This window comes from Physeter macrocephalus, chromosome 18, assembly GCF_002837175.3.
Source record: "Physeter macrocephalus isolate SW-GA chromosome 18, ASM283717v5, whole genome shotgun sequence".
NCBI lineage: Eukaryota > Metazoa > Chordata > Mammalia > Artiodactyla > Physeteridae > Physeter > Physeter macrocephalus.
The window spans coordinates 56212702-56236361 of record NC_041231.1 but is presented as its reverse complement, the minus strand read 5'-3'; the positions used below and the strand labels follow the sequence as shown (position 1 = coordinate 56236361).

The 23660-nt window shown below is 46.1% G+C and overlaps 1 protein-coding gene across 2 annotated transcripts in view; it reads left to right on the top strand.

Moving 5' to 3' along the window:
* Nucleotides 1-20854, top strand: part of CMTM8 (CKLF like MARVEL transmembrane domain containing 8) — a 94659-nt gene extending 73805 nt beyond the window's left edge. Inside the window, exons 2-4 of one of the 2 annotated variants that reach the window (XM_024116535.1) lie at nt 14834-15007; nt 18999-19115; nt 20586-20854. In XM_024116535.1, the coding sequence (XP_023972303.1) occupies nt 14834-15007; nt 18999-19115; nt 20586-20669 (375 nt within the window). In that variant the 3' untranslated portion in view covers nt 20670-20854. The remainder of the gene's footprint in view (nt 1-14833; nt 15008-18998; nt 19116-20585) is intronic. The other variant, XM_055079781.1, reaches the window with a different exon arrangement.
* The last annotated feature ends 2806 nt before the right edge of the window (nt 20855-23660 follow it).

Below are 23660 nucleotides of genomic sequence, written 5' to 3'. Positions count from 1 at the left end.
GTCTTTTTGCCTTGTTTATGGTTTCCTTTGTTGTGCAAAAGCTTTCCAGTTTCATTAGGTCCCATTTGTTTATTTTTGTTTTTATTTCCATTTCTCTAGGAGGTGGGTCAAAAAGGATCTTGCTGTGATTTATGTCATAGAGTGTTCTGCCTATGTTTTCCTCTAAGAATCTTAGAATTTCCTCTAAGAAAATTCTTAAGAGTTTTATAGTGTCTGGCCTTACATTTAGGTCTTTAATCCAGTTTGAGTTTATTTTTGTGTATGGTGTTAGGGAGTGTTCTAATTTCATTCTTTTACATGTAGCTGTCCAGTTTTCCCAGCACCGAAGCACAGAAAATTTTTAAAATTCATATAGAATTTCAAAGGATCATGAACATCCAAAAAATCTTGAGAAAGAAAAGTAAAGCCTGAGGCCTCACACTTCCTGATTTCAAAACTTGTTATAAAGTTGCAGTAATCAAAACAGTATGGAAATGACTGAAAGACAGATGTCAAGCTGAGTACCATCACTAGTTTTCAGTCCCAAGGGAGCAGAACATCTTGTACTGATCACCAATCTCAGGCAGCACTTTAAACACTTCTGCCACTGCACCTTGGAATTGGAGTTACCAAGAAAAACGCATCTGGATGGGACATTGCTTTACCTACGTGGAGAAGAGGCATCAGTTTCAATAGTAGACATCAGTCCCTCCTCACTAGGCAGCCCCCGTGATGGCCAACACAGGGCAGTTGGCCTATGAGCACCCTTCTTAAGCCACAGCAGAAAGGCCCCAACGCTTCCCCTTTGGAGTCTGAAAGCTGGGGACATGCCTGAGGGCCATTGTGTACATACTAAAGCAGAACAAAGGAACACTCACTGCGCTTGAAACAGGGAAAGATATTCCCACACGAGGTGATAAGCCCTGCACAGGCTCTCTGGTTCTTTATCTCTTGGTAATGCTGTGTTCCAGGCCCGAGGCCCATTCTTTTTTTTAAGGGAACTTTATTTTTATTTATTTATTTATTTGTGGCTGTGTTGGGTCTTCATTGCTGTGTGGGCTTTCTTTAGTTGTGGTGAGTGGGGGCTACTCTTCATTGCGGTGCGTGGGCTTCTCATTGCAGTGGCTTCTCTTGTTGCGGGGGCTCTAGGCACATGGGCTTCAGCAGTTGTGGCACGAGGGCTCAGTAGTTGCGGCTCACGGGCTCTAGAGCGCAGGCTCCATAGATGTGGCACACAGACTTAGTTGCTCTGCGGCATGTGGGATCTTCCTGGACCAGGGCTCGAACCTGTGTCCCCTGCATCAACAGGCAGATTCTCAACCACTGCACCACCAGGGAAGTCCCTGCAAGACGTATTCTTAACCGCTGGACCAGCAAGGGAGCACGTTGCCAGGGCCTTTCCAGCTCCATGGAAGCAAGACCTGACTGCTGAGGGATCCGAGCCCTCAGCTAAAGATGAAGCACAACCTTATTTCCTGCACTCAGAGTCACTTAGACACCCAAAGGGCACGTGGACCGAGGTAAGGACAGACCGCGTAGAACAGCAGCCTGGACAGAGAGCTGCACAGCCCCCCACGTCCAGCACGTTGATCCGGCTTCCTCAGTTTGAGCGTTCGGCTTTTCGACCCATTGCAGCTGTGGTTCGAGCGCTCGGCATCTTTGGTGGAGGAAAGCAGTTCATAATCCTCTTTGCTTGGTTTTTATTGCAGTTCTTTTAAGGTTGACATTAAAGAGCGTCTGTGTGACTTGTGATACTGTACTGTTTACAGTGTCTGACCTGCTTTGTCTGATCTCCTCCTTCTCCTGGTGCCTCAAGGGTGGAGGACAGAGGTGGAGCCCCACCCCTAGGGGGAACGTGCCCAGAGGGGGCCTGCGATGCAGTAGAGTCAGCACACAGGAAGGCTCCTTCGTGTGAGATGCTTCCTTGACCTCAAGCAGAGCTGTGCTCCTGTGGGCGGTGCTGGGAGGTTCCATAGCAGAAAGGAGTCCTCAGACCCGGCTTTGTAGACTGTGGATTTGGACCTGACCTTACACTGGGGATCATGACTCTCTACACCACGCGGCTGTGTGTGGCTGAATGAGATGAGTGATGTAACTGGCAATACCATAGGCAGACCTGATGCTGATGAGAGGCAAGACAGTTATCGTCGTGATGGGTTGGAGGGTCCCCCCAGGTCGAAGAAGAAGGTGCTGCTTTGTAGTGATCCCCACTCCCCATAATTCCTTTCTTCTCCTCCTTCCTTTTGCTTCTTCCCTATATGCCTTTCATCTCTCTTTTGTTCCTTAAAAGGTATCCCTTTTCCTTCCGCCCTTTCCCTTTTATACCCCAGCGCTTCACCAAAATGGAAGGAAACCAGCATTCAAAGAACTTTGCTGGAAGAAGCAAGCAGGGCTGGGAGCTGGGCCGGCGTCTGACCACAAAGGGCTCCCTCAGCCTCAGGGACTGAGGAGGCCTTTGGGTGTCACTGAACCCAATCCCTTCACCCTGAGAGTGCTGCTACCACACAGTTTGTTCTGTTTTCTTGCAGACTCTGAGCTATTTGACCAGGACTGACTGCTCCTTTGCATACTGGTGACCCAGGACCATGAATCCAGTGTTGTTCACTGATTCATGGAGAATACTGAGATGATGTGTGTCCTTTGTGAGGCCTGAGATCTTTGATCAGGTCATTGTCACCCAAGATCCCTCGTAAGCCCCTGGTGTATGGGGTTCGGGGGAAAGGAGGGAGGGAAGGTGGGCCTTCTCAGAGCTGAGCTGCTGGAGGTTTTCAGAACACGTGGCTGGACCCCTCCCCCAGGGATGCCGATTCAGTGCTGGGTGGCCTGAGAATCTGCATTTCTTCTTCTTCTTCTTCTTTTGAAAAATATTTATTTATTTGGCTGCACTGGGTCTTAGTTGAGGCATGCGGGATCTTTAGTTGCAGCATGCGAACTCTTAGTTGCGGCATGTGGGATCTGGTTCCCTGACCAGGGATTGAGCCCGGGCCCCCTGAATTGGGAGCGCGGAGTGTAAGCCACTGGGTCACCAGGGAGGTCCCAGAGTCTGCATTTCTAACAAGCTCCTTGGAGGTGTGACCGTTGCTCTGGGGACCACACACTTGGAGAAGCAAGGCTCGAGGGCAGAGGTTGGCAGGTGATAGCCTGCCAGCCAATCCAGCCTGCCACCTGTTTTTGTAAATAGTTTTCGTGGAACACAGTTACTCCCATCCTTTTGCATATTGTCTGTGGCTGCTTTCATGCCACAGTGGCAGAATTGAATAGTTGTGATGGAGCACATATGGCCCAGAAAGCCCGAAATATTTACTGTGTGGCCCTTCACAGGAAAAGTGTGCCAGCCTGTCCTCTAGCACGTCCTTAATGCCCTGAGCCCCATGGTTCTAACTACAGGAATAGACCCCACTTTATTTCACTGGCTGAATACTCTAGGACCCTTACTGCCAAGATGCCAGCTCTGCTAAGCATTGCATCATGTTTCCTAGAGGAGAAAAGCATGAGACCAGTAATCACCGCTGTTTATGTAGCTCTCTGCAAGTCACAAAACACCTTCAGACCCTGCAGCAACCTAGATGGTGCCATGCCCATCTCATGGAGGCACAGATTGAGGCTTAGCGGGGCCAGAAAGTTAGTGACGAACTTAGGTCTTCGGTCCTCCCTCCCTACCACTCTGCCTCTTGGACGCAAGCCCACATTGGATGAACTTCATGTATTAGTCATCTATTACTGCATAACAGATCACCCCCAAGCATAATAGTTTTAAACAGCAGTAAATATGTATTATCACTCGCAGTGTCTGTGAGTCAGGAATTCAAGATCAACTTAACTGGGCAGTTCTGGGTCAGGCATTTTCCTGGGGCTCAGTCAGGTGTCTTCTGGGGCTGCAGTCAGTTAAGGCTTGACTGAGCCTGGAGATCCATTTCACCAAGGCAGTCACTCGCCTGGCTGGCAAGTTGGTGGGAGGACTCTGTTCCTCTCTGTGTGGGCCTCCCCACAAGACTGCTTGAGTGTCCTCACAACGTGGCTGCTAACTTGCCCAGAGCCCAGGAGAAGCTGGATCCTTTTTATGACCTAGCCTCCCAAATCACATAGCATCATTTCTGCCATACTCCGTTCAACAGAAACATTTGAGAGGAGCCTGTATTCAAGAGGTGTGTCAAAGAATTTGTAAATATATTTGAAAACCAGCCCAGTATGCAGATTTCCATTCAGTTGCCTGCTGGGACTATTGAGGTTCTGTGGTTTCCCTCAGAGCAGGCCTTTAATTGATCATAGATGGCACACTAAAGTTCCAAGCAAGAGCAAGGTTAAGTCACAAACTGCTAGCATCCCTTAGGCCTCAAGCTTTGCTCTGCTCTGCAACACCCAAGGGTCTCCTATAATGGTACTTGAGGAGCAGTCAAGCAGGGCCAGAGGGAGTCACCCACCCTCATGGTGTGTGAAAGTGGGAAGATGACCAAGAAGAAGGTGGTTTGAAATACCCCCGGGTGATTCACATATGCATCTCCCAGGTGCTGGTCCCCCCACTCCCATTTGAAAACTGCTTTCCTAACTCTGTCTTCCCCATTTCCCAGATTGGGAAGCAGAGGCCCGAAGAGGCACAGTTTCTTGTTGAAGAAAGCAGCAGGTGTTAAGCCTACTTCAGTAAAGCTTAGTGGGGGCGCATGGATTAAATGTGCCCTTCCAAGTCTTTGTATTAATTAATCCTTATCGCAAGCCAGCCGAGTACATTTCTTGTCACATCTGTTTCCAGGCAACATCTGGGTCTAATGGGTGGGTCCCAGACCGAGTTTATTCTTCCACATCCTGCCACCTCTGTGGAATGTGCTTCAAGTGTAGGAACTTATCCAGACAGATGGTAAACTCTAATCTCATCCCCTCGAAGAGGGACCGTAGCTCCTAAATCTTTCATAAGCAGTGTTTCGTCACCCTCTAGTGGGTAAATGGAAAACTTCGCCATGCTTGCTGAACAGAAGCACTACTGATCTGGAAGGGGCCTGGAGGTGACTTGACAGCACTCAGCAGGTGTAGGGAGCTGTCATCTTGAGTATGATACAGTTCCTCGACGGTGCAGGGAAAGGGTGCACGCTTTTTCCCTATCCTCTCCTCTTGCTCAGTGTGTTAATCATCTGGTTTATTTGAAACAATGCAGGAAACAAAAATATGCCAACTGTATGTGCACGTGTGTCTATTTCCTGATGCAGAGAGTAAGTGTGACGGTTCACAGGATTGGCTAAATTTTTTCTGTAAAGGTCCAGATAGTAGATATTTTAGGCTTTGCAGCCAAAGGCCACGCACTCTGCTGTTGTAGCATGAAAACAGCCTTAGAGAACGCTTAAATGGATGAGCATTGGCCATGTTTGTGGATTGTACATAACAGGCAGCGGGCTGCGGGTGACCATGGCCCACAGTTGTCAAGCCCCATGAAAAAGAAGGAACTGGATGGTGTTCATCTCTCACACGAGGTGGTAGAGTCCTCAGGAGTGGGGACTCGTGCCCTGCTCACCTTTGGACCCTGAGCACCCAGCACTGTGTCTGGCTTGTAGCAGGTGCTCATGGTGTGGTTGCTGACCTCAGATGGCTCTGATGTCAACCTCTGTAATATATCAGCTTTCTTCCAGGGTTTCTTGGTCTTCATTGAGTTGAAAACAGCAGCTCTCTGAGTCGGATGTTTAAAGCATCAGAGCAGATAGGATTTGCAGCCATCCCTGTTTTCTTTCTATTTGTCTCTATTTTAAATGAACCAAGGTGCCACGTGAGAGGCCAGCAGATAATAGGCTTTGTGACGATGAGCTCGAGCACTGCCTGGTGGCCCAGCATCAGTGGGCAGCTCTGAGGAATTTTGTTTTGCAGAACCAGGCATGGGTTTGCATCAAGGCATCTGCTCATTTTACCAGAGCTTATTTCTGCCCAGAGACTTGTGCTTGGGAGGGGTTGGCTGGTGCCATTCTAGGTGATGCTCCGAACCATCACAGCAAGAAAACAGAGCAGGTGCCGGCTTCTTCAGCCTTGCATGTGGCTGGCCCTCAGGGCAGGTTTGTGGTCTGCCAAATGCTCTGTTTTTGCTATTATTAATCACAATAGTAGTTATCATTTATAGAGCATCTTGTCTCATGTGAATTCTAGAAGATACATTTTATCCCTGGGTAGAGGTGAAGAAGCTGAGGCATGGAGAAATTAACTGATTTGGGGCATGTTATTGGTATTATGTGGCACCATAGTTAAAAGTCTGGACTAAGTTATGTAACACATAGTGCCTGTTTCTCCATTTGTAAGAGGGTCCTGATGAAAGTTATTCAGAGGGCAGCTGTGTGGGTTAAAGTGAGGTGAGGCATGTAAAGCTCTTCCTTACTCTCTAGGACATAATATGCTATTACTATTACCTGGGGCCTGGGCACATAGTAAGTGCTCAAAAAATATTGGTTAAAGAGATAAATGTTATTTGCCCAGTCACACAGCTGGTAAGAATTCAAAGCCTGAATCTTTCTACCAGGCCAGATGGCCTTGGCATTGTACCATTTAACCAAATAGGAACAGAGGACATGGTAACCATGATGTTGAGGGTGTCCACACAGGCACAGAGGACAGAGCTGAAGGGTCAAACGCTCCTGGTTCACTTAGCCTGGCATCTTGTTGGGCATCTTGCCCATAGGAGAGGCCTCGAGTTCAGCCCATATTTCAGGGAGCTGGACATAGGTAAGACTCTTTGGCTCCGTACAGGTGTAAAAATCTTGAAAGATAGAGAAGAGGATACTGGGAAAGGAGGAGGGGACAGACTTCTGAGAGTGACTGTCAACCCTGTTAATAATACTAGCATAATAGTAATAACTGACCCAGCACCCAGCTGATCCCAGGCACTGCTGTGCACATATTAACTCACTTTGTCTTCCAACAACCCTATGAGGAAAGTTTCTGTATCCCCATTTTACAGATAAGGAAACAGGCTCAGGTTGGTAACTTGGCCAAGGACAGGCTGAATCTGGAGTACCTGATTTCCCTACTGAGCCAGCTCTGCTTCTCAGTCTGACGTTATCGCGAGTGCTAGCATCACCCCAGCCAGAGAATGGGGAAGTGGAGAAGGGGAGAAAGACATCAAGACCCGATGCTACAAATTAAAATAACATCAGACTAGATGTTTGGTTCTGCTCTGACCACTAACTAGCTCTAAGCTTGTTGATCCCAAACATCTCCTGAACTTCTCTTCCAGCATTCACATTCTTTGGCCCTCAAACCACTATGGAATGAGTCTTGACTTCGAGAAAAGGTGCAGTCTGGAGACTGACATCCGATGCCAAGCCATGGGTCAGTCTCCTCTGGAACTGAACTTCCATCTGACCTTCGTGTATTGGATCAGAGCCTGTGGGAGACTCATGTCATCAGATGGGATGTCTTTGAGATCTCAGAGTCTTAGCTTTCCCTCCATCACCCAAATGTTGCCTGGCTAACTCCCATTCACCTACTTAATCTTAAACTGCCTCTGACCATCCAGACCTGGTTGGGTGCTTGTGCTTTACATTCTTGTATCAGCCTAGTTTCCTTTCATAGGACTTAACCACAGTTCATAGTCGAATATCCATTGACCGACCTTTTCCAGAGACAAAGACCATGTCTGTTTTCCCCCGTCATTGCACCACCAGTGCACACTCAGGTTTTTTAAAAAAAAATAAATTATTTATTTATTTTTGGCTGCATTGGGTCTTCGTTGCTGCACGTGGGTTTTCTTTTTAGTTGCAGCGAGCGGGGGCTACTCTTCGTTGCGGTGCACAGGCCTCTCATTGCAGTGGGTTCTCGTTGCGGAGCACGGGCTCTAGGTGCGTGGGCTTCAGTAGTTGTGGCACATGGGCTTAGTAGTTGTGGCTTGCGGGCTCTAGAACGCAGGCTCAGTAGTTGTGGCGCATGGGCTTAGTTGCTCCGCGGCATGTGGGATCTTCCTGGACTAGGGCTTGAACCCCTTGTCCCCTGAGTTGGCAGGAGGATTCTTAACCACTGTGCCACCAGGGAAGCCCTCAGTGAAGTTTTTGAATGTTTGAATGTTGTCACGTATGTGTGGTATTAAACATGACAGGAGGAGACAGCCTGGCATGGTCATATTGTTTGGTTCTCTCCTTGCAGAACACATAAGAGTAAGTCTACAGTAGCCAGTTTTCAACGCCACTTTATTGCAAGGAATTAATACGGTCAATGATCTAAAGCCCAATGAGGTATTTTGGAGGTGTGCTGAGCTCATACCTGGATCAACACAACTCCCCCGGGGCAAAGCCAGCTGGAAACAGCTGGTGCGTTGCTCCTAGGGTAGCCTAGTTCATTGTCAGAAGTCACCTGTCTGTTTTCAAGGCCGAAGGACAGATGGTGCCCATCCCGGTTCCAGGCTAAAGTCAGAAAGAAATCAGCCAACCCGTAGTGCCTCGAAAAAGCCCTGGCTCATATAAGAGATGCTCAGTGTACATTTGAATAAATGAGACCCTTAGCAGAACAGCTGTCACAAAGTTCAGAGGCTTCAGAGGCAGGAGAGAACTCACAGACAAACTCAGTGTGTCTTTCAGTGTGATTTTTAAAAATCTAAGGCATCTGTTTCCTTGGTCCACAGGACCCTAGAATAAGGAAGCTGCGTGGGGACATGTGCATGCGGAGTGTCCAGCAGGGCTGCTGGAATCAGCTCGCTGACAGTCTCAAGAGGTCACGACGTTGAAGGTTTTCAGTTTTAAAAAACCTTCCTCATAGAAAAAAACACAGATATCTGGTACCATTCAGGAAGCGGGGTGGGTGAGGCAATCAATCTCATTCCACAAGGCAGTTCATTGAAATATTCAGTCCATTGCATCATCCTTATTGCTTTCCTCTCCTTGTTATCATTTGTTCAGGTCAATATTCAATATTTATTATCTCTGTGTAAATGTTAGAGTCAAGTGCTACAGTGAACACTTAACTACAAACAGCTGCAAATGGTTTCTTTTGGTATTTAGTGACGTTAATTACGTACCTATTTTTTAAGAATTTGCTCACTTTTCTTTGTAGCTAATTCACCTCGCATTTTTCTAATAGCCTTTCAGTAAGGTTTCCCATTCCCATCAGATAATCAGAGTTCGCATTTTTATCTTGCATACATTTCTCCTGGGGATCTCCCTTCACCTTGGAATTCCCTTTACCTTTCTGTTGGGCTGACTTTCTGGTTTCCTGGATCCCTTGTCTAACTCTTTCTTGGCTTCCTCCCTCACTTAGGGTGGAGCAGATTCGCTAATCGACTCACCAGGTTAAGAAGAAGTGACAAAAGGCACGGTGGTGATGGCCTTCACCATGCCTGTCTTGTGTTTTTGTTTTTTTAAAAAAATATTTATTTATTTATTTGGCTGCGCTGGGTCTTAGTTGCGGCACGCAGGATCTTTTAGTTGCGACACGGGGGGGATCTTCCCTGACCAGGAGTGTAACCGGGGCCCCCTGCATTGGGAGTGTGAAGTCTTAACCACTGGACCACCAGGGAAGTCCCTGTCTTTTTTTTTTTTTTTTTTTTTTCCCGGTACGCGGACCTCTCACTGTTGTGGCCTCTCCGGACGCGCAGGCTCAGCGGTCATGGCTCACGGGCCCAGCCGCTCCGCGGCACGCAGGATCCTCCCGGACCGGGGCACGAACCCGTGTCCCCTGCACCGGCAGGCGGACTCTCAACCACTGCGCCACCAGGGAAGCCCAGTCCCTGTCTTTTGAGTCACTCGGCTCCGATCTGACCTGGTTGCCTTCTGTGCCTGGGGCGTTTGTCATGCCTGGATTTCCCCTTCTGGGGATTACCCTCACCTTTCTCCCACAGAGTTCTGTTGGTTTTCTCAATAGTTCCTCTTTTAGAGTTTATACCCTCATTTTGTTGGGTCATATCCTTTAGTAGATTACTGAAAGAGAATGTGTGGAAGGTGGATTTTTTTTTAGATGTTGCATATCTGAAAAAAAAAAAAAAAGTCTCCCTCTTGCTCTTCACTGATTATTTTCCTGGGTAATTTCTGGGTTAGAAGCCACTTTCCAATTTGAAAGCATTTGCCATGATTTTCTAACATTCTGTCTGCTTCTGGAAAAGGTTAAAAGCCTTTCTGTTTTCTGATCCTTGGTGGTTCTTTGATTGTTCAAAACATCTTCTCTTTGCACCTGAGGTTCTGAGATTTCTGAACCTCGGTTGGGTCTGTTTTCATCCATTATGCTTGGGTACTCAGGGGAGCCCCTTCCAAAAATGTGTCACTTTTGTCTCCTTTCCTATTCATCTCATTCTGATGATAATTTTAGAAGGGTTTGGGGAAAGAACAAAGTTAGATTCATGTGTCCATTTTGAAATCTTTATCCAAAAGCCTAAAATACATGCTGAAGCTGCAGGAATTGGTGCTGGCACAGCAGTCAACACAGATGAGTGGAATAAAGTTTCCAGAAACTGACCCAAAATGTGAGAAGTCACCAGTAAGTGATAACAGATCACCTGACCATCTGCTAGAAAAAAAATAAAGTTGGACTTTCTTCACCCCGTATATAGAATTCAATTCTAGTTTGTTGAAAGATTTAAGCATATACACAAAGCTATCAGAAAATATAGGAGAATCGTTTTATAATCTTGTGCTGAGGAAGCCCTTCCTAAGTACATAGGAATAGAAGAAGGTTCAAAGAGCTACCAGTTAACTGTGTAAAAATTTTAAACTCCCATGTGACTGAAGACTGAATTTTAAAAAGCTGGATGGGAAAATATTGCCACATATGTAGTTTGTTACCATCCCTGTTATGTAAAGATTTCTACAGGTCAGTAAGAAAGTGATTTTTTTAAAACGTCAATAAATCAGAACTAGAAGTGGCTAATAAGCATTTGAAAAGATGCTCTTCCATCCTCACGACTGATCAGGAAAATGCAAACTAAAATAAACAAGAAGGATACAGTACATCTGTTCTTCGTGTGTGGTCCCTGAACCAGCAACATACCCTGGGAACTTAGAAATGCTGATTCTCAGATCCCTTCCTAGACCTACTACTAATCACAAACTCTGGGGAGAGGCCCATCCACCTGTAGGTTAACAAGCCCTTCAATTGATTCTGACGTTTGAGAACCATTGCTGGGCAGCTGAGAGAGTGAACAAATGATGTTCAGTGTTGTGGATGAAACTCACAATGTTGAGTGAGAAAAATCAAACATGGGAGCATGGACGATAGGATTCCATGTCTGTGAAGTTCCAAAACAGGATGACAGAAACCAGGGGAGTTGGGACCCTCGGAGGAGGGAAGGAGTAACTAGGCGTGATGGAGCCCCCCCTCCGCCGCAGCGGTGCTGGTCATGTTCTCTTTCTTGGGTGGATGCTGGTGACACAAGTTGGTCCAGTTTGTGAAAATTCATCGAGCTGTTCACTTAGGATTTGTATACTTTCCTCTGTGCTGTACTTCAGTCAAGCAGTGAAGGGCAAAACATGAGATCTCTTTTGTTTTGTTTTTAGTCAGGTTTTTAATCATTTAAAACCTGGGCATTTAATGAGGTTGGAAGGGAAGAGCAGGCCTACTCAGATGAGAGGATGAATTAGCACAAGTTTTTTGATGAGTAATTTGACAGTACCTCTAAAGCTTAAAATATTTTAGAAATTCCACTTCTAGAAATCTATCCTGGAATTCAGGTTTGCAGAGGTATACATTATATAAGAATGTCCCCTGGGTATTTTTTGTACAAACATAAAGGAGACAACTTAAATTTTTCTCCATAGGGAACTGGTTACATGAATTACGGAAAACTGGGCAGCTGTTAAAATCAACATAGATCTGGAAAGAGGTCCTAGGTAGCATGGCTGACTGAAAGAAACAAGTTATAGGCACCATATACTGAGTGATCCGTATTTTTAAAGGAGAAAGAAAAGGATTTGCAGGTGGTAGTTATAAATGCAAGCGAAAGAAGTGAGGAAGGCTGGATGTAAAATTTTTATGTTGGTTTCTTGAGAATTTACAACTGGTGTTTGTAACTTCTTTGTGTATTTTATACTGCTGTGCTTATTTTTACCTGCACTTATCACTTTCTTAAACTTTTTTAAGTCTTAGATTTACCATTCAAAAAAAAGGGTTGGCTTAAAATAATGTTTATCAGTGGAAAAACAAACAGTATTTTTGTAGTCTAAGCAAAGATCTAGTTACACACACACACACACATACACACAGAGATGAGTAACATTTTTGTAGAGTGCTTTTCATCAGTATTGGTTATAGTGAGAGACAAAAAGTGTGCTTCTGGATATATTTCATTTACCTAGGAAATTCACTTGGGTAGAGTAATTCTTTTCTTGACAGTTCTTTTCCTGTGTTTGCTGGTAAGATCTTGGGTCAAGAATTCCTGTTTATTGAGAGACAGCTCAGTTAGCGATATTATCTCTGTGTGTAAAAGATGACCGCCGCTAGCACATTAGACAGAGCGTCTCTGGATAGTGGACTCCACTTGCTTTAATAATGAAAACCATTTTCACATTCAGAGCCAAGAGCTGTTAGCTGAGCCTGTTTAGCTGGCACAAGCTTATGCTGGCAACTCTTAAACTCTTGTACGCTCCTGGAGAGACAGCTGCCACGTGGCAGTGGCTCTTCCTGTGGTTATTTCCTGTGTGAATCAACAGAGGGCCCTTCTGACCCCTTCAGTTTGAATCAAGAAGCCCTTGTTGTTTCAGACCCTGCCATGGTGGATGAGAGGTGTGTTACCTGTCTTACTGATCCAACGGAATAGCACACCTGTGTGTGTAGGTGACCTGTCAGTTGTGATGAATTCCGGACCAGAACCCCTTGGGTGTTGAGGCTTGGCACTTTCTGGGTTTTTATCCTGTTTTGTGCTTCTTCACTTTCAATAAGTTCCGTTGCCACAGATGTAAACACAAAAATACATCTCCATTAGATGTTTCTTCAGAATTCATGTACGACATCAAGCAGATAAAAGAACATCAACTTTCAGCTCTAAGGAGTGGAAGCAGCAGCATTTAGAGTCTGTTCCCTGCTCCCCAGCACAGACATCCAGACCTCGCCAGGGAGGTGGGCTTGTCTCAGTGAACAGTTTAAAAGGTCCCCTGGAAGCCTGTCTGAGGGCTCAGTGATCCTGACAGGAAGTCTTCTTTCCTAGAGAGGGGCCTGAACTCTTCCCCCTGGACTGTCCACTTCTAACCCCATCCTGAGGTCTCTGGCTCTCCTAGACTGGATAGGTTGTAAACTGAGCCCGGGTCAGCCCTTTAACCTGTTCCTGTTTCATCTTTCCAGCTGAGGAAGTGGCACCCTAATCCACTGGGGAGTCTTTCCAGAAACCTGGGGGTAATTCCACTTTATCCTAATCTAATCTGTCAAATCTGTGAAGGTCCCGTCTCCTTCTGAAATTTGCCTTGAATCACTCACTTCCCAGTATTCACCAGCATCTTGGTGTTGGACACATCATCCTCTTCCACTTGGATTATTACAGCAGTCTCCGAACTGTTTCCCTACCCCTACCCCCCACTCTGCTTGCCTGTTCTCGCCATGCAGTCAGAGTGATCTTGCGAAAACTTAACCTGATCTTATCATTGTCTTGCTCAGAATCCTCCTGTAGCTCTTAGGATAAAGTACAAAATCCTTAGGTGTCCTGGGCCCACGTAATCTGACCCTCCCCAAGCCCTCTAACATCTTGTACCCATGTCCTAACGTCCTCCACTCTCCTACAGGTTCTAGAAGGCCCTTCCCCTGCAGACCTCTGCCCATGCCTTGCTCTCTGCCTGGGACGATGTCTTCTGCCCGTCTCACTAGCTCCCAGAGGGTCTTCAGGCTCTTCCTCAGCACAGCCCCCTCGGACATTTGTTGTCCCTGCCAGAAAGGTCACAGCCCCCGTCACAGACCCTTTTCACACCCTTTATTTCCTTCAGAGCATTTTCACAACTGTAACTATTCAGATATTTCCCCCCATGAGACTCTAAGTTGTGCATGAACAGGTCTGTTTGGTTTCTGCCCTGCTCTATCCTCGGGGCCCGCGGAGCAGGAAGCCCGGCCTGTGGCATGTGCTCAGGGCAGGTGCTCAGGTGTCAACGCCGAATGACCAGCTTTGTGATCAGAGTCACTTTCATGTCTTGTCCCGCATCCCATGGAGAGAGCTGAGATAGGAAGGAAATTGCTTGCCCCGAGTTACACAGCAGCCAGATCTGCTGCCAGAGTCTGTCCCACACGCCTGATGCTGTCTCCTGGGAATAGGGTTTAGATGCCACCTTTACTATGAGTTAGGAATAAAGTCCTCCTGGGCCCTGGAAGGCACACCTCGCCGTGGCCTCCCTCCTTGAGGACCGGAGACTCACACAGCGTAGACCAGCGTCCTTCCTTCACTCAGTGGTGATGTGGTGGGACTTCGGGCTTGTCTTGCTCTGTAGCAGCAGTGAAGCCGGGTGACCATTGCTGAAATAAATGCATGACTTATGTCTTGTTCCCTTCACAGGTATCAGGAGCAGATTCCAGCCACAGATGTGTGTTGTTTTGTCCCTCTTTATTAGTGCTGACATTTAAAAATTGAGATCATCATGTACAAACTTGAGTTTCTGTGTTCTCCTGGGGGTGGGGGTGGGAGAAAGATTGAGAAAACCAGCCCACAACTGGCCAGGCAGAGCTGGGCAGAGACTTCCCACAGAAACAAGGTGTGGGTTTCTTGTTTGTCCTGTTCTCTGCCCTGCCTGTTCTGTTCATTCATTTAACCTTCCTGGCATTTGCAAGAATGTGAGCTTGCGGCCAGATCACATTTGGTACATGTACCCGTATATATGAGGAAAAATTGTAATTGACACTTTGTATAATTACTTTTTTCTCTGTCCCCACTTCCTCCTTCTTCTTCATTTTCTCTTCCACCTCCATTTTCTTTTCCATGGCCTCTCCTCTTTTACAGGTTCTGGGACTGCTGGTATGGACACTGATCGCTGGAACTGAGTACTTCCGGGTCCCTGCGTTTGGCTGGGTCATGTTTGTAGCTGTGTTTTACTGGGTACTCACCGTCTTCTTCCTCATCATCTACATAACGATGACCTACACCAGGATTCCCCAGGTGCCCTGGACCACGGTGGTAAGGAAACCATGGGTGTTCTTCCTGTCCACTGCCCATTAGGTAGGACGGAATTTAGTCCTTCTCCAGACAATTCGGGATTGTCTCTGCCAAGAAAGCAGAGGGCAAAGCCAGGGAGAACCCAGCACAGGTGTTTTACACCTGAGTGTGAAACAGCATTGTTGGAAGGTCCAGGAATTCCTTTTAGGCAAAGTAGCAAACCGGTCCTCAGAAGACTGAATCAAGAGAAGCTCTGTTCTCTACGTACACTCTTGTTTTATTAATTCCCTATAAACAGTGTCATCTAGGAACAGGTGTGTCAGGGCATAGCCTCTGCAGATCTTGTGTCCTCCAAACCCCTCCTGGGGCCGTGGCTTTAACCCTTCGTGTACCAGAGTTCTTTGATGTTGAGAGGTAAAGAGTTAGAATGAAAAATGAAAGTCACTGTTAGTTGAACAGCTAGGTGACCTCACATTGAGGAGCAGGTGTAGTCAAGAGTGACTGGATTCTTGTCCTGACTCCATGCTGGATGCATGATTACAAAGGGAGACACAGCCTGGGGGTGGGGTAGGGGGAATAGATAAGAAAATGTGTAGGTTACAGAACCTGTCTTTGTCTGCTTGGGTACCAAAACAGAATACCCTAGACGGGAAGCTTCAATGACAGAAATTTCTCTCAGTTCTAAAGGCTAGAAGTCTAAGATCAGGTGTCAGTATAGTTGGTTTCTGGTGAAAGCTCTCCTCCTGGCTTGCAGATACCTGCTGATCTTGCTGTGTCCTCACATTGGCAGAGAGAGAAAGAGAGGATGTGAGCTCCCTTTCGTCTCTTCTTAGAAGGGTGCTAACCCTCTCAGGGGGACCCCACTCTCATGAGCTCCTCTAACCCTAATTACCTCAAAGGCCCCGTATCTAAATACTATCACATTGAGGGTTAGGGCTTCAACATATGAATTTGGGGGGACACATTCAGTCCATAATATTCTGCCCCGGGCCTCCCTGGTGGCTCAGTGGTTAAGAATCCGCCTGTCAATGCTGGGGACAGGGGTTCGAGCCCTGGTCCGGGAAGATCCCACATGCCACGGAGCAACTAGGCCTGTGCACCACAACTAATGAGCCTGCGCTCTAGAGCCCACGAGCCACAACTACTGAGCCCACGCACCGCATCTACTGAAGCCCACACTCTCTAGAGCCTGTGCTCCGCAACAAGAGAAGCCACCACAATGAGAAGCCCGCGCACCACAACGAAGAGTAGCCCCCACTTGCCTCAACTAGAGAAAGCCTGCGTGCCTGTGCACCACAACTACTGAGCCTGCGCTCTAGAGCCCACGAGCCACAACTACTGAGCCCACGCACCGCATCTACTGAAGCCCACACTCTCTAGAGCCTGTGCTCCGCAACAAGAGAAGCCACCACAATGAGAAGCCCGCGCACCACAACGAAGAGTAGCCCCCACTTGCCTCAACTAGAGAAAGCCTGCGTGCAGCAACGAAGACCCAACACAGTCAAAAATAATAAGTAAATAAAAATAAATGTATAAAAAAATACTAGTATCAATAAAAATAATAATATATTTTTAAAAATTCTGCCACCCCCAATCTTGACCATCTCACATGCAAATACATTCGTTCCATCTCAACATCCCCCAGACTCATTCCAGCATCAACTAAAGTCTCGATCCAAAGTCTCCTTTTAGTATCATCTATGTCAGATATGGGTGGGGCTTGAGGTACAGTTCATCCCGAGGCAGAATTCCTCTCCAGCTATGAACCTGTGAAACCAGACAAGTTGAGTGCTTCCAAAATACAGTGGTGAGATGGGTACAGATAGACATTCCCATTTCAAAAGGGAGAAATAGGAAAGAAGGAAGGGGTGACAGGTCCCCAGCAAGCCCAAAAGTTACAAGGCAAATTCCATCTGATCTTAAGGCTCCAGAACAATCCTTTTTTTGGTTCAGTGCTCTGCCTTCCTGGTGCATTGGGGTAGCATTGTCACCCTGGTGTCTCTGCAGGGTGGCCCTACCCCTGGGGGTAGGGACAACCTGACTCACAGAAATCCCACCCTTTGAAACTGAGAAGGAAGGAACCAGCCTGCCCACTGGGCCCGAGATGAGAGTGGCAGCCCTGATGATCTCTGAATCACCTTCGGGTGATTCATTCTTTTCGTGAAAGATAAAGCTATTTCACAGTCAAATAGTTCTGTGGTTCTGTCCCATAGAATCCAAGAAGTTCCACAGCCCTCCTTCATTTTGGCACATCTGCATCCCCTTCAGTTCAAACTTGTAATGTTTCTACTGGTATAATCCCTTACCTATTCCTGGCTTCTGCTGAGATGGTCGATTAGATCTGTGGTTTGTACCTGTAATCTCTTTATCAAAAGGCTGTTTGGCCACACCCTGAGTGTTCTCTTCTGAAAGAGCTTTCTCATTTTTCGCAATATGGCTGAGCTGAGAATTTTTCAAATCTCCAAGTTCTGGTTCTTTTTGGTTTTGTTATTTTTGTTTTTTTGGCTGCACCCGCACACACGGCATGTGGGATCTTAGTTCCCTGAGCAGGGATCGAACCTGCACCCCCTGCATTGGAAGTGCGGAGTCTTAACCACTGGACTGCCAGGGAAGTCCCAGTTCTGGTTCTTTTTTGCTTAACAATTCCTTCTTCAATTCATCTCTCTCCTTTTGCATTTTCCTCCAAGCTGTCGGGGGAACCAGGCTACTCCTTCGGCACTTTGCTAAAAAAATCTCCTCAGCTAAATGTTCAGTGTCATTGCTTGAAGTTCTCCCTTCCACAAAACACTAGAACACCTTTCAGACAAGTTCTTTGCCACTTTATAGCAAGGATCACCTTTCCTTCAGTTTCCAGTAACATATATTCCTCATTTCCATCCGAGACCTCACCAGAATCTCCTTAAACATCCATATTTCTAGCATGTGCCTCAGAACTCTCCAGCTGCTCTTCATTAGCCAGTGCCAAAGCCACGTCCATATTTTTAGCTATTTTGTGACAGTTCTGAAGGGACTCAAAGTCTTGGTCTCCTGACTGCTGGTCGGGGTTCTTATTTTGCTGACCTCTGGCCTAGAGCGTCTATTAGTCTGTCTCTCCTCCAAACCGAAGCCTCCTTCATTGATTTATTACATTGAGAACTTAAAATATTGCCTTTAATGTTACATTTTTTTTCCTTTTTTAACACTGCTCCCTTCTGAAACTCCCTGGTTTTAAAGTGCTCTGATTTGCATTTTCAGAATTTATCATCATGAGGTGTGGCCCCATTTTATAGCTAAGAAAACTGAGGTTTGGAGCCTCCTGACTTTGCACAGGTTCATGCACAATTGGGCCCATGTCTGTCGACTTCCATCCAGCAGTTTTTTCTGATGTCATCCTGCTCCGGATGTTCCTCTGCCTGAGTAGTGATTAGAACCCTGGCCAGCAGTCAGGAGACCCCTCCACGTTGGGGTTCCACACTCACACGTGTGAAGAGACCAGAAAGTCATGCAAGTGAGCGTAAACTCTGTTGAATCCTTGCCACCCAGATGCACTGACTTAAACAACCGTTGCAGGATATTCTTCACAGAGAAGTAAGCTGGAAATGTGCTCCCAGGATCGCTAGATCTTCTGTTGTTGTTGTTTTTTTCCCTTCCTAAGGGAATCCAGAAATCTGGGTTTCTGTGTAAACTCCCCCAGTTTTAAGATGTTTACAGCCAAATTTCGAAAATTTTACTTGCTGCTGGCAGATGCTAAACGTCAGACGCGTCTGCCTTCTGCTTGGGATATTTTATTTGCTGCTCCAACTGAGGAGCCCCTTTGCAACCCCTCAAAGCGTTGGTAAGCGAGGAAGCAGCGTGCACCGAGTACCCCTAAGGCGCCGAGGAGCTGCCTTCTCATCGCCCTTGTCCCCTGCCCCCCTCACGAGTCCAGGTGGGCCCCTTGCCACAGCCGGGGTGTGCTTCTGGCCGCTTCTGAGCTCCGGGTGTGCCCAGACCTTCCCAGGCTCCCTAAACACTCTGCGCCTCTGTCTCCCAGGGTCTGTGCTTTAATGGCAGTGCCTTCGTCTTATACCTCTCAGCCGCTATTGTGGATGCGTCTTCTGTCTCCCTGGAGAGGGACAGTCACAACTTCAACAGCTGGGCAGCCTCGTCGGTGAGTGAGCACTTCATCCCCACGGTCTCCTCCTCCATCCCCAAGGCCGGCTGAGGATCTGGGCGAGGAGGACAAAGTTACCTGCAGGGAAAAGCATCACCTGCGGGAGGGACACCTTGGCAGTGAACTTCCTGGTTTGAGCATCATGGGGCCTCCCGATGGCCTGGAGCACAAAGAGGCTGAACGAGTCTGCTTGAGTGAAAGCCAAATGCTAGAACAAAATAAGTGTTTGAGGGAGAAAAAACGTTTGAGGTATTCTAAGAATGATTCTGCTACCTACAGTGTCAGTGGGAGAGAGAGGCAGAAAATGAGCACACTAGGATTCTGTTTGTTGAAGTAGAAATGTTTGTTTATGCTCTAAGGATGCCTAGGAAGATAGACGCCAGCAGAGGTTCCTTCCAGGGACTGTGATGTACCATGAGGAGTGAGGGATGAGGGGCTTCTACTTTTTAATTTATGTGCTTCTGTACTGTTTGCATTTTTAAACCATAAGTATGTATTTTTCAAATTTAAAAAACTAATTTTAAAAGTTTCTCTGAAAAAAAAAAAGTTTCTCTGAGATGGGCCTTATAATATTCTATCCGCAGTAGAAGTGATGGGGCGGGAGGCGGGCAGTTAGACAGGAAGACCAACAGTATGATGTTAAAGCTGGTGGGTGATCCATGGGTGTTCACTGTATTCATTTCATTCAAAATCTCTGTTTAAGGGTAAAGAGCGTGGGTTCACGTGAGGTTAAAAGTCACGAGGCTCAAGTTAGCACACAGCAAGAATCAGCTGGGCAGATGCAAACTAGTCTATATAGGATGGATAAACAACAAGGTCCTACTGTATAGCACTGGGACCTATATTCAATATTCTGTCATAAACCATCATGGAAAAGAATATGAAAAGGAATGTACATATATGTATAACTGAGTCACTTTGCTATACAGCAGAAATTAGTACAACATTGTAAATCAACTGGACGTCAGTAAAATTTTTTTAAAAATGAAGAATCAGGTGGAAGTGGGCTGTGGTTGCCCCAGGAGAGGGCCCGGCGTTTTCCCGGCTCTGCACTCACACCCCATGTGGGCCCCTGGCTTCCTTCCACCCACTCAGCTTGTTTGTGTAAACTGAGCCTGTGACAGTGAGGTTAAGCTTTGGTCTAAAATCACCGATACTAAATTAGAAATGCACGGGCAAATACACGGGCTTTTCTCAGATGCAAACCACCATATTCACCCCCACGTGAACACCCTGGGCTTATTGGAGTAAGACTCCAGGCTTTCCAGATAGGTTCCAAAAAAGAAAAACAGCCTAGCCTGAAATTGTTTCAGAAGGAAGGTAATTGAACCAATAAAGCAGGTTTAGATGAGAAAGCTTGGAGTCAAGGGATGCCATAAGTGCATTATTCAGTAGAGGTGAAATGACAACTTTTGCTAATTAGGATGTGCCCTAAACCCCCTTTCTATTATGCTTTGTTTTCTCCAGTTCTTCGCCTTCCTGGTCACCATCTGCTATGCTGGAAACACATATTTCAGTTTTATAGCTTGGAGATCCAGGACCATACAGTGATTCGCCATTTTGAGAATTAAAAGGGAAAAAACAAGGAAGAATCTCACTGTAAAAACAGCTGTAGGTATAATGTATATTTCCAGAGAATTGTATTTAACTAATGTTTTTATATACTTAGTTAAATTTGCTCACCAGTGGTTTGTTACAATTAAACTGGATACTTATTTGCAAAGTGCTGTAGCTTATAATGAATCTTAAATATCTTGTTGATGTCTTCATAGACCTTATTTTCTTAGGCAATGTATTAGAAGTAGATATATCGCTAATATTAAGAATGCATCAAATTTGTAAACCTACCTTTTAAAAGTGCCGGATTCTTTTTTCATTAAATGTTTCACAATCCAGGGTAATGTGGCGTCTGACTCAAGAAAGGAGACCTATTGCTGAAGCCTGAGGCTGGGGGCTGTGGGGAATTCTTCATCCTCATGGGGTTGCCTGGGGTGATATTGCCAGGAGACACTGTCCACAGCCCTCAGGCCAGCGTGGTCAGAGAGACCCATCTCCCCAAGTCTGGGGATCGCCGGCGGCATGAGTCACATGCCAACTGGTTGGCACAGAAAGCATCTAATGAGACACTAGCCTTAGAACTTAGTAATGAGCTCACCTTAAGTGGTGGTCTGAGCACAGTGGCTGATGTGCTGGTGGTATTTTTTTCTAATGCAGATTAAAATAAGCTCATAACCATTAAAAGGATAAATACTTGCATGTACCTTAAAAACCATCTTGCTGACCAGAGACACAGGTACCATATTTGGTGGAACATATCGGACCAAAAGGCTCCAAATCTCCAAGCCCTAATGTTTTGTAACATTGTTATTAAGACATTATGAGACAGTGGGAAGAACCCTGTTCCGGAGGCAGATGTGCCCTTAGAGGAAGTGTTTTTAGGCAAGATGGTTCTTGCTGGAATGGCAGTGTATCTTGGGTGATTTTTCAAACTGAAAAACAAAAAACCACTGAAACCTTAGTATAGTTGATGATAGGGAGAGGGTTCAGCTGTGCACTCTGTGGCCATGGCCCCATGGCCTCCTCTTTTCTGCTCGTGTGGCAGTGCTGTTTTCTTTCTGTTGTGTGTTGTTTGTGTTAGTTTTCCTGTTCATCTAATTCCTTAGCCAAGCTCTGTTTCCCCTCTAAAGGAGAGTTGGGATTTCTTCAGTGTCTAATGACACCCACCCCAGACCTTTGAAAGGAACAATGAAGAATGTTCTTGGGTTGTGTGTCCAAAAAGGTAGGGGGGAGGGGACACCAAGAAGGAGAGGTGGGGTGGAGGGTGGGAGTGGGTGGGCCGTGGGGAACACGAGAGGCCTCTTTGGGTCCCGCATGTAGCCATGAAGCTTCAGCTTCAGTGACGCAGACCTGCAGGTGACCGGGGCTGCGATCTTTCTGGAGCGGCGTGTTCCCAGTCATCACCCGGACAGCCTCCGACTCGCTGATTTTGCAAGAAGAGCTGAAATAACTAGTCAGGGTTTGTGTGTGCTGCCTCTCCATCCATCTCTCCCTCTCACACTCCCAGAAGCATGTTCACCTTGCATGTACCTGGTGGATTTTTTTTTAATTGAAATATAGTTGATTTACAATGTTGTGTTAGTTTCAGGTGTACAGCAAAGTGATTCAGTTATATACACACACACACACACACAGTTGATTTACAATGTTGTGTTAGTTTCAGGTGTACAGCAAAGTGATTCAGTTATATATATACACACACACACACACACACACACACACACACACACACACATATATTCTTTTTTACATTCTCTTTCATTACCTGGTAGATTTTTAAAGTACTTTATATTGCAATCAAGTCTCCATAAGAGGCAGAAAAACTGTAACCTAAGAGGTCTGTTTCTGGAAACAGTCATAAAGAAAGAAGCCTGCTTTTATGATTGTGTGTGTGTGTGTGTGTGTGTGTGATTTCTATAATCATGGACACATATATAGGAAGTAACTTCCGGAATAAAAGATTTCATAAGCCACTTTGAAATGTCTTCTAAATAGACCACAACCAGCCGTAGGCCTTTCCTGAACTGGTAGCGCCAAAGAGATTTATTTCAAGAGATCAGTGATTCATTTGCACCCATGCGGAGGGGACTTGCTGTCATGTCTTTATATGTGGCTTTTCAAGAGCATGACCCTTTGTGTTGCCTTAAAAGTTCACCCCAAAAAAACACCAAAAAACCAAAAAACATTTATTTTTGGCTGAAAGGAAATTATTCTTTTGAATGCTGAGAGACTTTTGTTCATGAATAATTTTTAAGTGTGGGTTTTTAGACAACAAAATGATTATTATTCAGCTAAAGCTATAAGTTTTGAACTGGGTTTAATTGTTCTCTCGAGAAAGAAGAAAAAAACAAAAGCAAAGCCACATGCAACACAGCCAGCATAACAAGAAGAATAGGTTTCTGGGGTTGAAAAATGTTGTTACAGGGATAGTTATAGAGTGTGTTTACACTCTGCTGTCTGTGCTTCCTGTCTGCATTCACCTCTCAGCCCTTCCAGAACCATCACGTTCTCTTTGATAGAGTCGGGTGGGTTTTATTTTATTTATTTATTTATTTATTTTTAATTTATTTTTATTTTATTTATTTTATTTTTGGCTGCATTGGGTCTTCGTTGCTGCACACGGGCTTTTTCTAGTTGCGGCGAGTGGGGGCTACTCTTTGTTGTGGTGTGTGGGCTTCTCATTGCGGTGGCTTTTCTTGTTGTGGAGCACGGGCTCTAGGCGCGCGGGCTTCAGTAGTTCTAGAGCGCAGGCTCAGTAGTTGTGGCAGACGGGCTTAGTTGCTCCGTGGCATGTGGGATCTTCCCGGACCAGGGCTCGAACCCGTGTCCCCTGCATCGGCAGGCAGATTCTTAACCACTGCGCCACCAGGGAAGCCCTGGGTTTTAACTTGATGTATTTCCACACTCATGGCAAATCAATGAAATGCTTTAGGCATTTAATCTCTCTCCATTGCTATTTCCAACTCATAGCCCCAAAAGGTAAAT